At 41.8% G+C, this 15,728-nt stretch overlaps 1 protein-coding gene across 2 annotated transcripts in view; it reads right to left on the reverse strand.

Moving 5' to 3' along the window:
* Positions 1-6,757, reverse strand: part of TMTC1 (transmembrane O-mannosyltransferase targeting cadherins 1) — a 263,658-nt gene extending 256,901 nt beyond the window's left edge. Inside the window, exon 1 of one of the 2 annotated variants that reach the window (XM_032432765.1) lies at positions 6,351-6,757. In XM_032432765.1, coding sequence (XP_032288656.1) covers positions 6,351-6,652 — 302 coding nt within the window. In that variant the 5' untranslated portion in view covers positions 6,653-6,757. The remainder of the gene's footprint in view (positions 1-6,350) is intronic. The other variant, XM_032432764.1, reaches the window with a different exon arrangement.
* Positions 6,758-15,728: the final 8,971 nt, after the last annotated feature.

The following is a 15,728-nucleotide window of genomic DNA, read 5'->3' on the forward strand; positions in this document are numbered from 1 at the left end:
AATCCTGGATGTTTATCCCAAAGAAATAAAACCTATGTTTACATAAAAACCTGTAAATGAACGTTTATGGTGGTTTGGTTTGTAACAGCCCCAAACTGGAAACAACCCAGATGTCCTTCATCAGGTGGACATCCACACAGTGGAATACTACTCAGCCACAGAAGGAGTGAACTATTGATATGCAACAATCTGCATAAACTCCAGAGGATTATGCTAAATGCGAAAAAAGCCAATCTCAAGAGGTTACATACTATATGATTCCACATATAGCATTTTCAAAATGACAAAATTATAGACATGGAGAACAGATTAGTGGTGATTATGGAGCAGGGTCAGGTGTTACAAATTAGGGGGTTGTTACGAATGAGGTGTTTCTAACTATGGTAAAGAAGCAGGAAGGATCCTTATGACAAAACTGTTCTGTATCTTGACTGTGTGGTAATCTTGGAAATCTACATGGGACAAAACTGCATAGGACTAAATACACACTTAACAAAAATAAAAGAGTACATGTAAAACTGGTAAAATCTAAATAAAAAGCTGTGGACTGTTATCAGTGTCAACTTCCTGGTTGTGATATTATACTATAGTTATGCAAGGCTTTAACCCTGGAGGAAAATGGATAAAAACCTCTATATTATTATTTACAACTGTATGGGAATGAACAATTATCTCACAATGAAAAGTTGTTTTTTTTTTTTAATGCCAAAGACCCTATAAGAAAAGAAAACTACAAGCCAACATTCGTGATAAACACAGATGCAAAAGTCCTCAACAAAATACTAGCAGACTGAATTCAACAGCACATTTAAAGGAACACACACCATAACCAACTGGGTTTTATCCCTGGGATGCAAGAATGGTTCGACATGAACAATTCACCTAATGTTACATACCACATTAACAAAAGGGAGGGTAAAAATTACATGATCATGTCCATAGATGCAACAAAAGTATGTGACAAAATTCAACACCCTTCATGGTAAAAAGTCTCAAAAACTAGGTTTAGAAAGAATTTACCTCAACATAATAAAGAACATATATGAAAAGTCCACAATTAATATCATACTCAGTGGTGAAAAACTGAAAGCTTTTTCTCTAAGATCAAGAACAAGACAAGGATGCCCACTCTTGCACTTCTATTCAGCATAGTACTGGAAGTCCTACCCAGAGCAATTAGGTGAGAAAAAGAAATAAAATGCATTTACACTGGAAAAAAAAAGAAGTAAAATTATCTGTTTTTATATGTTTGCATACGACATCGATCTTTTATGTTAGAGAGCCCTAAAGACTCAAAAAAAAAACAAAAACAAAAAAACAACTGTTAAAATATTCAAACTCAGTAAAGTTGCAAGATACAAATCAATATACAAAAATCAGCTGCAGTTGTATCAACTATATTTCAATAAAAAAAATCAGCTGCATTTCTGTACACTAATAATGAACTATCCAAAATTAAGAAAACAATCCCATTTACAACAGCATCAAAAAGAATAAAATACTTAGGAATAAACTTAACCAAAGAGGTGAAAAACTTGTAAAATTAAAACTATAAATCATTGACAAAAGAGATTAAAGAAGACACAAATAAATAGAAAGACATCCTAAGTTCATGGATCAGAAGACTTACTATTGTTAAAATGTCCATAATACTCAAAGCCAATTATAGAGTCAATGTATTCTATATTAATATCCCAATGGCTTTTTTTTTTTTTACTGAAATAGAAAAAAAAATCATAAAATTCATTTGGAACTACAAAAAACCCTGAATATACAAAACAATTCTGAGAAAGAACAAAGCTGCCAGCATCACACTTCCTGATTTCAAACTATATCACAAAGCTACACTAATTAAAACAGTATGGTACTGGAATAAAAACAAACATACTTACCAATGGAAAAGAACAGAGAGCCAGAAATTAACCTACACATATATGGTCAAATGCTCTTCAACATAAAGGCCAAGTATACACAGCAGGGAAAGGAACAGTCTCTTCAACAGTGTTGGGAAAACTGGATATCCACATGCAAAAGAATTAATCTGGACCCTTATCTTACACTGCACACAAAAATCAACCTAAAATGTATTAACAATTTAAATTTAAGACCTGAAACTGTAAAACTTGCAGAAGAAAAACAGGGGTCATGACCCCAGGATCCCGGGATCGAGCCCCACATCAGGCTCCCTTTCCCTCTGCTGTCTGCCCCCCTCCCTGCTTGTGCTCTCTCTCTTTCTCTCTCTCTCCCCCTGTCAAATAAATAAATAAAATCTTAAAAAAAAAAAAAAAAGAAAAGAAAAACGGGGAAAACTTTATGATGTTAGACTTAGCAATGACTTTTTAAATATGACACCAAAAGTACAAAAAATAAAAACAAAATTAGGTAACTGGGACTACATCAAACTAAAAAACCTCTGTACAGCAAAGGAAGTAATCAACAGAGTTAAAAGGCAACCTATGGAATAGGAGAAAATATTTGCAAAGCATGTATCTGATATATTATTGATACCCAAAATACATAAGAAACTCCTACAACTCAAGGTAAAAAAAAAAATATGATGAAAAAATGGGCAAAGGGCTTGAACAGACATTTCTCCAATAAAGATTCAGCCATAAAAAAGAATGAAATCTTGACATTTGTGACAACATGGAGGGACCTAGAGGGTATTATGCTAAGTGAACTAAGTCAGACAGAGAAAGATGAATACCATATGACTTCATTTATATGTGGAATTTAAAAAACAAAACAACCTAACAGAACAAAACAGAAACAGCCTGTGATACAGGAAACAACTGGTTCCCAGAGGGGATAGTGGGGGGGCGGGGCGGAACAAGCAAAATAGGTGAAGGGCATTAAGCACAAACTTCCAGTTATAAAATAAATAAGTCATGGAGACGTAATGTACAGCCTAGGGAACATACTCAATCATACTGTAATAAATTTGTATAGTGACAGACGGTAACCAGACTTATAGTGGGGACTATTTTATAATATATAAAAACATCAAGTCACTATGGTATACATCTGAAACTAATAGAGTATTTTATGTCAATTATACTTAAAAAAAAAAAGACATACAAATGGCCAACAGGTACATGAAAAGATGCTTAACATCACTAATCATTAGGGAAATGCAAATCAAAACCACAATGAGTTATCACCTCTGTCACAACCATTAGGCTGGCTTTTATGAGAAAAAGATAACAAGTGTTGGCAAGGATGTGGAAAACTAGAACCACTGTACACTACTGGGAACGTAAAAGGTACAGCTCCAATGGAGAACAGTAGAGATTCCTCAAAAAGTTAAAAATACAATTACCTTATAATCCAGCAATCCTACTTCTGGTTATAAATCCAAAAGAATTGAAATCAGGATCTTGAAGAGATATATGCACTGCCAAGTTCACTGCAGCAATATTCACAACAGTTAAGACATGGACACAACCTAATTGCCCAGGATCAGATGAATGGATTAAAAAAAAAAAGTGGGGAGTGCCTGGGTGGCTCAGTCGGTGAAGCGTCTGCCTTTGGCTCAGGTCATGATCCCAGGGTCCTGGGATCGAGCCCCGCATCGGGCTCCCAGCTCAGCGGGGAGCCTGCTTCTCCCTCTGCCTCCTCTCGTGCTCATGCTCTCTCTCTCGCTCACTCTCTAATAAATAAGATCTTTTAAAAAAATCAAAAATAAGTGGTCTATACATACAATGAAATATTATTCAGCCTTAAAAAAGGAAATCCTGTCATATACAACAACGTGGATGGACGTGGTGGACATTATGCTAAGTGAAATAAGCCAGTCACAGGACAAATGCTGCATGATTATACTTATATAATGTATCTAAAATAGTCAAATTCATAGAAACAGAATAGAAGGATGGCTGCCAAGGGCAGGGGAAGGGGAGCCCAGGGAGCTGCTATTCAGCTGGTATATAGTTCCAGTTGTGCAAGAGAAATAAGCGCCAGAGATCTGTTGTACCACACTGTGCCTAGAGTTAATGATATTGTATCGTGCTCCTAAGAATTTTAAATGGCAAATCTCATGTTAAGTGTTCTTACCACAATAAAAATAAATAAAAATGTTCTCGAATTCTCAAAGATTTTTATTCAAACAAACCTAGCTTAAGATATAATTAAAACAGTGTGTATATATATTTAAAAGGCCACTTTAATTTTATTTTCACTAACTACCTAAAATAAAGATCATTAAAGACATAATCTATGTAAAGTGTTTCAGGCCAATTCTTGGTTCACACTGAGTAGTTAATTAATGTGATTGTCCTTCCTTGCAACAATCTTTAGAGTTGTGTGGGTCTAGCATCATCAACCGCACCCTCATACATGTCCCTCTTTATGCAGCTGCACAAGAAAATCCAGTGTGGAGAAAGCTTCTAGGTCTTATTTTAATCCACACCTGTGAACATGGAAAGATGAGCTAACTTTCTCTTTCTGAAGAGACATCTACCCCTTTCCAATAGTGCTGTGTTGTTCTCTAGATTTACAACTCAATCTTCTCCAAAAAAAAAAAAAAAGAGTGTATCTCACACAGACAGTAAGATAAGACATACAAAGAGCAATGGTCTTAGACACCAATCTGCATTTTGTAACCAATGAGAACATAGTGAGGAGTTGGCCCCGCCGGGCAACTCTCCTGCCCCCTTAACCCCTGGTTCCCCCAAACCCTTGCTAACATTCCTCCTCATCAATGGCCTTGCCTCATTGTCTACTTCCTTCCCCACTCCTCTTTTCTGTCCCTGCCATCTCCTGCATGCCTGAAAAAACATTTTAGAAAGTCAAGAAGTGAAAACAGCTTCCCCATCCTCCACCAAGTGGGCACAGGCATTTGGCCCTAACCTTTTAAAATGGAAAATGCTCAGATCAAGAGTCTCCATGGCTGTTATAAACCTAGCGCACATCTCATGCTGTGAGCTTCCACACCTGAAATGAACCATCATCCTTCACTGTGATAAATGAAAAGGCAGGCCAATCTAGAAGATAAACATATATATTTGTGCCATCTAAGATTTTAAGAAACATTTGGAAAACTGAGAGTACTGAGGAACTCAGGAGCTGAGGTTATCTTCCAGCCGAAAACCAAAACCACTTTTCCAAGAGGACAAATGTTTATAAAATACTCTCTTCAGAGTCAAATGTGCAATTTCCTCACCCTCTTTTAAAACACTGAATTTTCAGTGGAAGAATTAAGTCAAAAGCCCATGAATTACTGCCAACTGCTATGGTTTCCTTTTCTAAGTCATCACAGCCACCTGTCAAGAAACCGTGGCCTCCTGGCCCCAGGCAAGCTTTTCAAGCTTCCTATCCCGTCTCGAATGACCATTACCATGAAGACGGGTTCATATTACACCCACTGGAAAAGGCTTAAAACACTGATGATACTGAACCAATATTATTTCAAGTTTTTGTCCGGCACATTTTAAGCTTAAATGCGGAGCCAAATTACAAAGGGTTGAGTCAAGCTCACGGTGTACGAGATAGCACTCACACAAAGCTCTCCTCCTCTTCCATCCGAAGCTAGCCCGCTTTTAAATGCAAGAGAATACTCCACCCTACAAAAACCTGGCGTTCCCTCGGTTCCCTTTAGACTTTATTCAAAGCAGAAATGCTGAATCATGACTCTGAGGTTGTAAAACAAAAACTATTTCGACTGGGACACCAGGATCCCAAGAGGATCCCACGCTCGGCCTTCCTTTGCTTTGCATCTTTTAAAATCTTAAATCCCAAGCCGTTCCGCAGACCTGCAGACTGGAAAGGCTCCGGGAGCAGCCAAAGGCTGCAGGTCGGAGGAGAGCCTCCGCTCCCTCCGCTGCGCCTCCCCAAAACCCATGCAGCCCTGGCAGCTCCTGGCTCTCGTCTCTTCTCCTCCGAACGCGACCCCAAAGGGACTGATTCTCTCGCCATCAGCAAGGCTGCCCAACAGCCTCCGAGAAATTCCCAACTTGCAAGCATCCCCACCACAGCCTCCCGTCCGGAACCCTCCGGGCCCGCGCGGTCGCACTTGACCACCGTCCGGCTGGAGTGGGAGTGCGGGAGCAGCTCTACCAGCCCGCAACCAGCCCTTGCCCGAGAGACCAGCCCGCCGAGAGCGTAGACTCTTGAGAAACTCGATCCCAACTCCCAGCCCGCGCCTCCCGAACCGCCCCGGGAGCCCAGAGAAGCGGGGCTGGGGACCGCGGCGCAGAGTGGCGTGGAAAGAGGAGAGGAGGGAGGCGTGGAGGGGAAGGGGCCGCAAGAAAAGAAACGACCCCCACCCCCCAGCCGGTCCCGCAACTTCTCCCAGCTCGGACAAGAGGTGAGGAGAAACGGCGGCGGCTGCGAGCGCGAGGTGACGTACTCACTTGAAGGTGAGGACGCAGAGCGGCCGGTAGGACTTGTGGCTGGTGTTCTCGGCCATGCCCTTGCCCCAGAAGTCGTTGGTGAAGATGCCCCAGCGGAGCGGGGCTCCGGGCCGCACGTCGGGGTTGTTCACGATCGCCCACACGTCGTCGTGCACGAACTCGCCCTGCAGGGAGCGGCCGTAGCACAGGCAGCTCGCCCCGGCCAGCAGCGCCGCGGCCCCGGCCGGCGCGAGTCCGCGGTCCCGCCGCCGGGAGGGCGCGCGGTCCCCGCAGCCGCCTCGGGCAGAGCCTGTCACCACCATCGTGCCGCCGCCGCCACCGCTGCCCTGGCCGCTCCCGGGCGTCTGGCATCCTCCCCGGCCGGGGCCCCGGCGGCGCGCCGCGGCTGCCCGGAGGTGGGCTCTGGCATGGTGCGGCGGCAGCTGGACCCGCCGCTGGCGCCCCGCGCTCCGCCGCCGCCTGCGCCGCCGAGTTGGCCCAGCTGCAAATAAACAGCAGTCCCCCCGCCTCCCCCGGCCATCGCCACCTCCTCCGCCCCACTGCGCATGCCCCGCTCGCTCTCGCCTCCACCCGCCCCCCCTCCATCCCCGGACGAGGGCCGCCCCCCCAACCCCAGCACCCTTCGCTCCCGCCCCGCTCGCCGCGGCACTCAGCCCCCAGCGCCCGCGTTTCCGGCCGCCGGAGTTCGCGCGCAGGTGGAGCGGGGTCGCGGCGCGGGGCTGCCCGAGAGGCGGAGAAGGGCCCCCGGGGGCCCTCCCGGGCCCCCCCGGCCGTCCCCCCCGCCCCCCCCCCCAATCACGCACCCCCACCCAGGGGGCTGGGGAGGGCCTTATCTGCCCGCACCTCCGGGCCCAGGGCCAGGGCGGGCTTAGCAGGTGCGCCCCCTGAAACCCCCACACCCCCCGCTCCGACACAGAGAAAAGTGGCCGCTGCTTCCCGGGAAGTTCCCGGCTTTCAGGACCCCGGACAACAGCGGCGGCGGCGCCCGGCGACACGCTCTCCTGCCCGGCGCCCTGTCCGCGTCTCGTCCCCGGGCCTTGCTGTGCCCCGCCGGCCTGCGCCCCGCGCTCGCAGCCTCCGCGTGGGGGGGCGGGGGGCGGGGGGGAAACGGAGCTGCCCGAAGCACCTTCCCGAAACCAATAGAAAGGGTCTCCTGGCCGGGGGTTTCCTGCCCGCCCCGCGCAGTTTGTTCAGGGGGCGCCCCGGGCTGTTTGCCTTTACCGCTCATTGCTCTGCTCGCACTTAAGAAAAGTCCCGGGTTCGATTTGGGGTTTGGGTCTGGGCATTGAATTGACTTCTGAAACATTGCTTCTCATTTTATTTCTTACTAAAACTCTTAAGACGATCCAGGAGATGCTGAGCAAATTACTTTTTCTTCCCATCTAAGTGGATCACTTGGGTCTGATGATTATTTCCTGGACTGTGGGCGTGTTTGAACTGTTCCTGCTAAGTCAGTACCACTTGAAAAAAAAGAAGAAAAAAATTTAAAACGTTAAGGCCTCTGGCTTTGACTCCCAATCTCCCCATTTTTCTGAAAAGTTATTTTCTTTTTCTAAAAATGCTAGTTATATATGTAAATAAATTACGTATCCCAGAATGATTACTAGAATTTCTCCAGGTTTGAAAAGTCTGTTAACTCTTTGAGGGCCATCGTAAATTTCCATTGCTGTATGTTACTGAAGTTACCTGGAATTTGACACATCCAAAGAGAAAAAACTTAAAATACAAAATTTGCCATTTATTCCCATCCTTCAAAAATTCTTAAAAGGTTCTTTGATCTTAAAAAAAAAAAGTAAAATAAAAGGCAGAAATTGTTCTTATACTGAGCATTTGTGTGACTCTTTACCACACCATTTTTTTTTTTAATTTTAAGATGTATCTGAGCAGTTGAAAACCCAGTGAATGAAAACAAACATATTCCAAGTCAAGACGCATTTCATCCATTTCACTTTGGTGATTTGAAACTTAGGGACTGCAAAATGAAACTGAGAAACCCAAGCATGGATGTTTTTATCCTTATGTCAAAACTTTTTGACTCTTGATAGCTTTAATATCCAGACCCCACACACACCTGAATCTACCATCTTCCCCGCAGAACACACTACAGCCTTTCCTCTTTGCCTGTCCATCAATTTAATAGAAATATATTAAGAGTACACTTTGTGCTACAATGTGCTAAATACTGGGCTGGGTGACCAAAGTGGCTCAGAGTGTGCCTCTGTGGGTGCGTGTATAAGGGTAACACTATAAAAGTCTAACTTTCTAAGTTAGCAACTGACTAGGATAGTGAAATTGCCTTTGCTGAAATGATAGTAGGTTTAATAAGCCAATATATCAATTCTTTACGTAAAATCCTTGCTTTGAGACAATATCTTAATCCCAAAGAGAGACTAATAATAGATTTTTACAGAGACCTTTTCTCCCCCTCCAATTACCCTCAAATTGCCCAGGTAGGAGTACAGCCCTGCCCAGCCCCTTCTTCTCTGAGTTGTTTTCCTTTTTAGATGCAAAGAGTTATCAGAGTTCTCCATGACAATGGAGAGAAGTGTAGAAGGACGGGAACTGGACTCCAAACTCCAAAAAGACAATGGAGGAGATAAAGAGGAAGAGATAAAGGAAACTTCTAAGTGGGATTCCAGATTTCTGAGCTCGGTTTCATTAAGTTTTCCTCTACATTCAGTGGCATCTCTGTTCTATTTAGTTTGGATAAGTTTGGGATTAATTCACTTTAAAATAGGGAGATACCTCAAAAGTCCTCTCAAGCACGAACCAGTAAGTAAATACTTTTTAAAAATTAAACAGTTCTTTGCAGCCCCATCCCTTCCTATCTCAATCTTGTTCTGTCTTCCAGGAAAACAGTGTACAAGTGGTGACGTCAGAGATAGGTTTACATTGATAGGCCAGTCCATCATCCCCTCTGCTTCTCTCTTAAGGTGTAAAGCACTCATCTTGGCTAATAAAGGGGCCCAAAAGAAAATGAGATTTCATTCTTGTTACTTAGTCTCTGATTATTTTTAAAGGATTTATAATTGGAGCAATACTACCTTCTAAGACATCTTTTGTCCACTCGAGCAATTTAAAACATAAACTATTACAGAAGTGCCTCTCTGAGTGTCATACAGAGTAAGTCACTCGTGTAAATTAAAATGGAGCACGGTCCTTAAAGAAATTAGGACACAACTAAAAATAAATCAAGGATAAGTAGGTATTTTACTAAAACAAATTTCAAATTACTGCCCACTACGCTTTTTCAGCCTAATATACACCCCGTTCAGGTATACCCTATATAAAGGGACAAATGCAATGTTACAAAGTCATAAATTCAGAAAAAGAGTTGATAATATAATTTATATTAAAAATAAATGTTTGTGGTCTAGTTATTTAACTATTACCTGCTCTTGAGGAAAATACAGAAAAATAGAAAAAAAGAACAAGAAAATTAAACTATACTCTCCCCACCACTCCCTTGGGCCTGTGGTAGAACAGGCAACATGCACTTTAAGAAGCTGGTCAGCATTAGGCAGGACCGGCGTGGGACAGGCTGAGGTGCCCTGTGGTCTGAGCATTGGCTGCATCCAGGCTGGTCCAGGCTGGAAGCAACAATGGCAGCCGCAGCCCCCAGAAGGAGGAGGGGCTCCTCGTGGACATCAACTGGCTTCCACTCCCATCCCTGGATGTATCTCTGCGAATTCTGCCCAGAATTAAAATTAAAGATTATCGAAAATTATCTGTGATCTTGCTCTTGCTCTCAGGCAATAAACTTCATCAGCAAATTGCTACAAGATAAAAGCATACCCACGTACATTAAAATAAAGCATAGCAAGTACTTACTAGACTTCTTCAAAGAGATCAGGATCTCTGGTTTTGAAAACTGCTGCAACACTGCAAAGCAAATATCCACAGTCTTGGAAACAGCCCTTTCCTTTTGAGATTATTGTATACAACAGAAAACAGTATTTTCATATGAATGAAATTTTAATGACCTATATTTTTATTTTTACACTTTAATTATACACAAATGAAAAAGCCCCTTTTCTTGTACAATCTCCACAATTTTATAGGAAATGTCAGAAAAAAATACGAAAATGCTATGTATCAATTTACATTTAAAATTAAATTCAGGCTTACAACAAACTGATTTGTATGAAGAGTTAAATTTTTTTAGAAAAATTACCCCATCAGAATCATTAGCTCTAGAAATACTATCATTTATATTTTGAAATAATTTCTCAGAAATGTATCTTCATGTTGTCACAACTTAGAAAATACTCTTAACAGTTCTAGTAGCAGTTGGATCAACAGAAAGATGCTTCTCAAAATTAAAATGTATCCAAAAAAGTCCTGATTCATAGCATTTGTTGAATTTCATGGTGTAAATATTCTTACCATGGTCAATTTCATGCCACCAACGTGATGTCACTGAAGGCAGAGATGGGAAGAGAGGCCTAGTAGCATAACATTCTACCTAATCTTACCAGACAGATATAGTAGATCTAGATAAGATCAAGATCATATTAACAGTAAAATACAGTAAAATAATTACAACACAAAGAGTTTTGAACATTTATTATCTTTGTTTTTAATCTAATCCATATAATTACAAGTTTATATAACTACGTGTTTTATAACAGCTGTGTTTAACAACCAGCTTACAAAACTCCTAAATATTTAACAGTTTTTGTGAACTAATATGAGTTGACTCTGGCACACTATCAGATGAAATGAGGTTGGTCATTATTGGTATCGTAATTTTGAATTTGAGTGTAAGTATGGGCAGAGGCAAAGGGATCGCTATCCTTGGGTAGTGAAGAATTAGCCTCACCTAAAGAGAGACCTGGCCTTTGCCTTAGCTACTAGAGATAATCTTTAGGCCCCTGGAATTTCCTGCCTAACAGAAGAGTCTTTGTTTGCCTAGGGCTTTGGCCACCGGACAGTCTAACAATGCAGTTTATGACGGGAACTTTGGGTCACACAACATCAGCTCTGACTTCTGAGGTATCGGGCGACTAAAGATCTTAGCCTGACCTCTGGGAGGGGCTGATGACTAAGGTCAGCCATGCTAGCAGTATGTGATGAGTCCCAGTAAAAACTCTGGACACCAAAGGTGAGCTTTGCCAATGGCAATATTCTGGTCATATTATCACACATTAATGCCAGGATAGAGACATATACCCTTGACTTCATGGAGAGAAGACAATGGGCATTCTGTGTTTGGTACTTCTCCTGGACTCTGCTCTGGGCGCTTCTTTCCTTGGCTGATTTTCATCTGTTTCCTTTTTCTTTAATAATACTTAACTGTGAGTGTAACAGTTTTCAGTGAACTCTATGAATCCTTCCAGCAAATTATCAAAACAGGGTGGTTTGGGGAACGCCCTAAACTTGCAATTGGTGTCAGATGCGGGGGCACTCTTGTGGAGACTGTGCCCGAGTGCTCCTTAATACTATTTTTCTCTTTTAAATTTTTCGGTAATACAAAAGTTTTTCTTTTAAGAAACTGGATAGCTATCCCCCAAGAAGAATGGAAGAAATGACAGGCATCACCAAAGCTGTTATACTAAACTCCCTTCTTTTTCCCTATTTAAAATCGTCTGAAAAGGCTACAAAAATAAAACAGAAAGAAGGAAGGAAGGAAGGTAGGAAGGAAGGAAGGAAAGGAGGGAGATTGGGAGAGAAGGAAGAAGGAAAAAGAAAACAGTAAAAACCTAGAGCCACTGCATAAATGCTGGTGGAGAGTTAACTTCGGGAACTCATGTGTGATTGTCAGTTTGTAGATGATGACGCACAAAACGAATGACTATTTTAGAAAAGAAAGAATAAATAATGAGAAAAATCTGAAAGTGTGGTTGGTCTACATAAAATATTTATTAGTCATCAATATTGTTTTATGTCCTATGCTGTACAGTAACACTTTGTTTTAATAGATTCTAATTTAATGTGTCACGTTTATCTATGTTTTGTTGAAATATAAAAATTATTTTCCTAAGAAATGCCCCACCTCACAGATGGTCCTGAGGTCCATTCCCCACCTTTCCTCAGAAGGTCTGGGGACAGACAAGATAAGCAGGCTCAGGGTGTAAAAAACCTAATAAAATACCTGCCAAAAGTCAATGACATTGCGGGCATCCTACATTATTAAAGTAGTTGGAGAACCTACCATGCCAGTTTTTCTTTGTCAAAAAATAAGATTATATTTGGAGATAAATAACTTCCCTTGAGAAATAACAGTCTCCCATCTTTTCTCACTGTGCTGCTAAGTCTTATTTCTTGGCCTATTTTTCCATATGTGAGATCATCGAGAGGGATACAAGTGAATCTTTTCAGGTCCCGCTGCAGCTTACAAAAAAAAAAGAAGAAGAAGAAGAAAATGTCTTTCAGATTTTATTTTTGGCCATGGGATTTTTGTTGTGGTGGTGGTGGTGGTGCTGGTAGTGGTGGTGATTTTTAAATAACTTTATGTCTTCTTTGCCCGTCTTGGATTAGGGCTGAATCTTAGGGCCTTTCCGGTTAGACAGAAGACAAAGTAGAAACAGATTCTTGCTTTACAGTTTGTTTCACATACTCTTTCTCTTTCTCTTCTCATTTGTTCAGCGATTTCATTCTTTCCCTGTAAAGGAGTCTGTGGGATTAGGGATTAGGAGAGTGTCTTAGCCATTTGACAACCTTTTTTAAGAGAATGACCATTATACCTACCCTCGAAGCATCAGAGTATCCTGGTAACGCTGTCATTGCTAACTGATTTGTACTTATGGAAACGCCCGGATTTTTTTTCCTTCATACTTGGCCCAAAATTCATGGGTACTACTGAGAGGTGGTAGCATGAGAGACAGGGATGGCAAACCCACCAAACATGTCATAACTCCTCTTCCTGCCTGTGCTCATAAAAATCTTGACTAATCAGTTGTAATAGTCTTGCACATGTCCACATGTCATCTTAGATTCCTTCTCAACATGGCCGGCCAGGCCGCCACTCGCTGTGGATATGCTGGTTGGCCTGTAAGTTGAAACCCCTTACCATCCCTGAGCCAGTGGAATATAGCTGCCAAGAGGCATGGGTACTAAAACAGTAATGGTTTCCATAAAAATAAAAGTTTATCATTACACTGGGGCGCCTGGGTGGCTCAGATGGTTAAGCGTCTGCCTTCAGCTCAGGTCATGATCTCAGGGTCCTGGGATGGAGCCCCTCGTCGGGCTCCTGGCTCAGCGGGGAGCCTGCTTCCCCCTCTGCCCCTGCTCATGCTCTCTCTCTCTCTCTGTATCTCTGTATCTCAAATGAATAAATAAAATCTTTAAAAAAAAAAGTTTATCATTACAAAGTGTTTTCATATATACGAATATATACATGCTTTATATATATAAATCGTACATACAAAATAAATATACATAAATTTTTAATTTTAGATGTTATCACTTCTATTTGAATAAATGTATTTCTGATCATTTTTTTTTTTTAAGATTTTATTTATTTATTTGACAGAGAGAGACATAGTGAGAGAGGGAACACAAGCAGGGGGAGTGGGAGATGGAGAAGCAGGCTTCCCGCCGAGCAGGGAGCCTGATGCGGGGCTCGATCCCAGGACCCTGGGATCATGACCTGAGCCGAAGGCAGACGCTTAACGACTAAGCCACCCAGGCACCCCTTTCTGATAAATTTTTAAGCAGGTCTAAGAAGATTATACCTTTTGTATTTGGGGGTACTTTTTAGGAGATGTCCATAAGAATTTTCATTATTCTGCAAATATATTATCAGGTGAGTGAAAATTACCACACAAGGATTAAATTGCCACATTTGAGTTTTGCTATGAATAAGAAGCCTACAAAATGTGAAAAATCCAAGAAAAATACTAGGAAGAGACATTTATAAAGAAAGTCAATAATTTGGGCACAAATAAGTACCCTGACGGCTACTATAGTTTTAGCTAGACTTTATCATCACTAAAACTAATCCTGAGTTTTATTGCCTGCCTTCAAATTGAAAATTACTTGCTCATGAATAAAGGAGAGTTCCATTTAATCTATGTTCCCTAGAAGTAGCAGAATTTTGGTACTCCAGTGACTCATACTGGTTTCTGAGTAATTGCTCCATTTTGCTTCCAACGGTTTATAGTCAAGATGTGCACAGAGAACTGGGCCCTTCTTTGCCACATCACCACTGTGCGGACCTCCAGTTTCCCAACCTGTGAAAGCACCTCAGAGGGCAAGTGTGAAGATTACGTGAGTTGAGTCAAGAGGTTTGATGAGTGCCTGACACATAGCAGGTGTGCTCGGTAAAAGTATAGCCTTGATGAGAGACGGGTGATGGTGCTGATGATTGTTCTCGGTCTCTTTTTTCTCAGTAATTTTCTTGCTACTTCTGTTTCTCTCCATTATGGAAAATCTGCTCTTAAACAATTCTTAGACATCTGCTTCCCAATTCCTAACCATTCATTGATTCATTTACTTATTTATTCATTCATTCTGAGAATATGGCTATCAGCCTAACCTAGATTTAGGCTGGACAACTGTAGTCTCTTGCTCATCATTGTCTCACTGCAGTTGTGCGCTTGAGACTACACACCTTCTCGGTTCCCGGTGTCAGAGAAAGCCTCAGTTGCCAATGAATCACCCAGCCGTTCTGATGTTTCTAATTGGACTGCCAAGATCAAAATTGCTTCTCAAAAAAAAAAAAAACAACTTCAATAATATTTTTTTCCAGAACTTTAACCTCACATGACATAAATTTTTAACAATTGCTTCATAGGAAGTTTTTCATATTTCCCCATGGTTACAAAAGAATTACTAGCAAAGTTATTTGGCTATTTTATCATGAAGATTTATCCCTTTCTTCAATCTGCTTTAAAAAAAATTTTTTTTTAATTTCCTTGTGAAACTTATGGTGAGTTTATGGTGAAAATGGACTAGCAAAAAAAAAATAGGATGGTGATGAAAAGACTTTACTTTTCCAAAGATAGTCCTTTCCTAGGATTTTCAAGGACATCTTGGGTTTATTTCCTTTAAAGCTGCAGGTCTGGGGTGCCTGGGTGGCTCATTCGTTAGGCGTCTGCCTTCGGCTCAGGTCATGATCCCAGGGTCCTGGGATGAGCCCAGCATACCCAGCATCGGGCTCCCTGCGCAGCGGGAGGCCTGCTTCTCCCTCTCCCACTCCCCCTGCTTGTGTTCCCTCTCTCGCTGTGTCTCTCTCTGTCAAATAAATAAATAAAATCTTTTAAAAAAATAAAAATAAAGCTGCAAGTCTGGAGCTTAAGCTCCTCTGTTCTGTTTGTTATAATGCTAGGGTAGGATATAGTGAACTGATATTCTGGAGAAAACAAGAATGTCAAGGGTATTTAAAAAAAAAGTGAGACACAATTCTAATCAATCCTCCTTCAGAGGATATATAGA

This window comes from Phoca vitulina, unplaced genomic scaffold, assembly GCF_004348235.1.
Source record: "Phoca vitulina isolate PV1807 unplaced genomic scaffold, GSC_HSeal_1.0 scaffold49, whole genome shotgun sequence".
Classification (NCBI taxonomy): domain Eukaryota; kingdom Metazoa; phylum Chordata; class Mammalia; order Carnivora; family Phocidae; genus Phoca; species Phoca vitulina.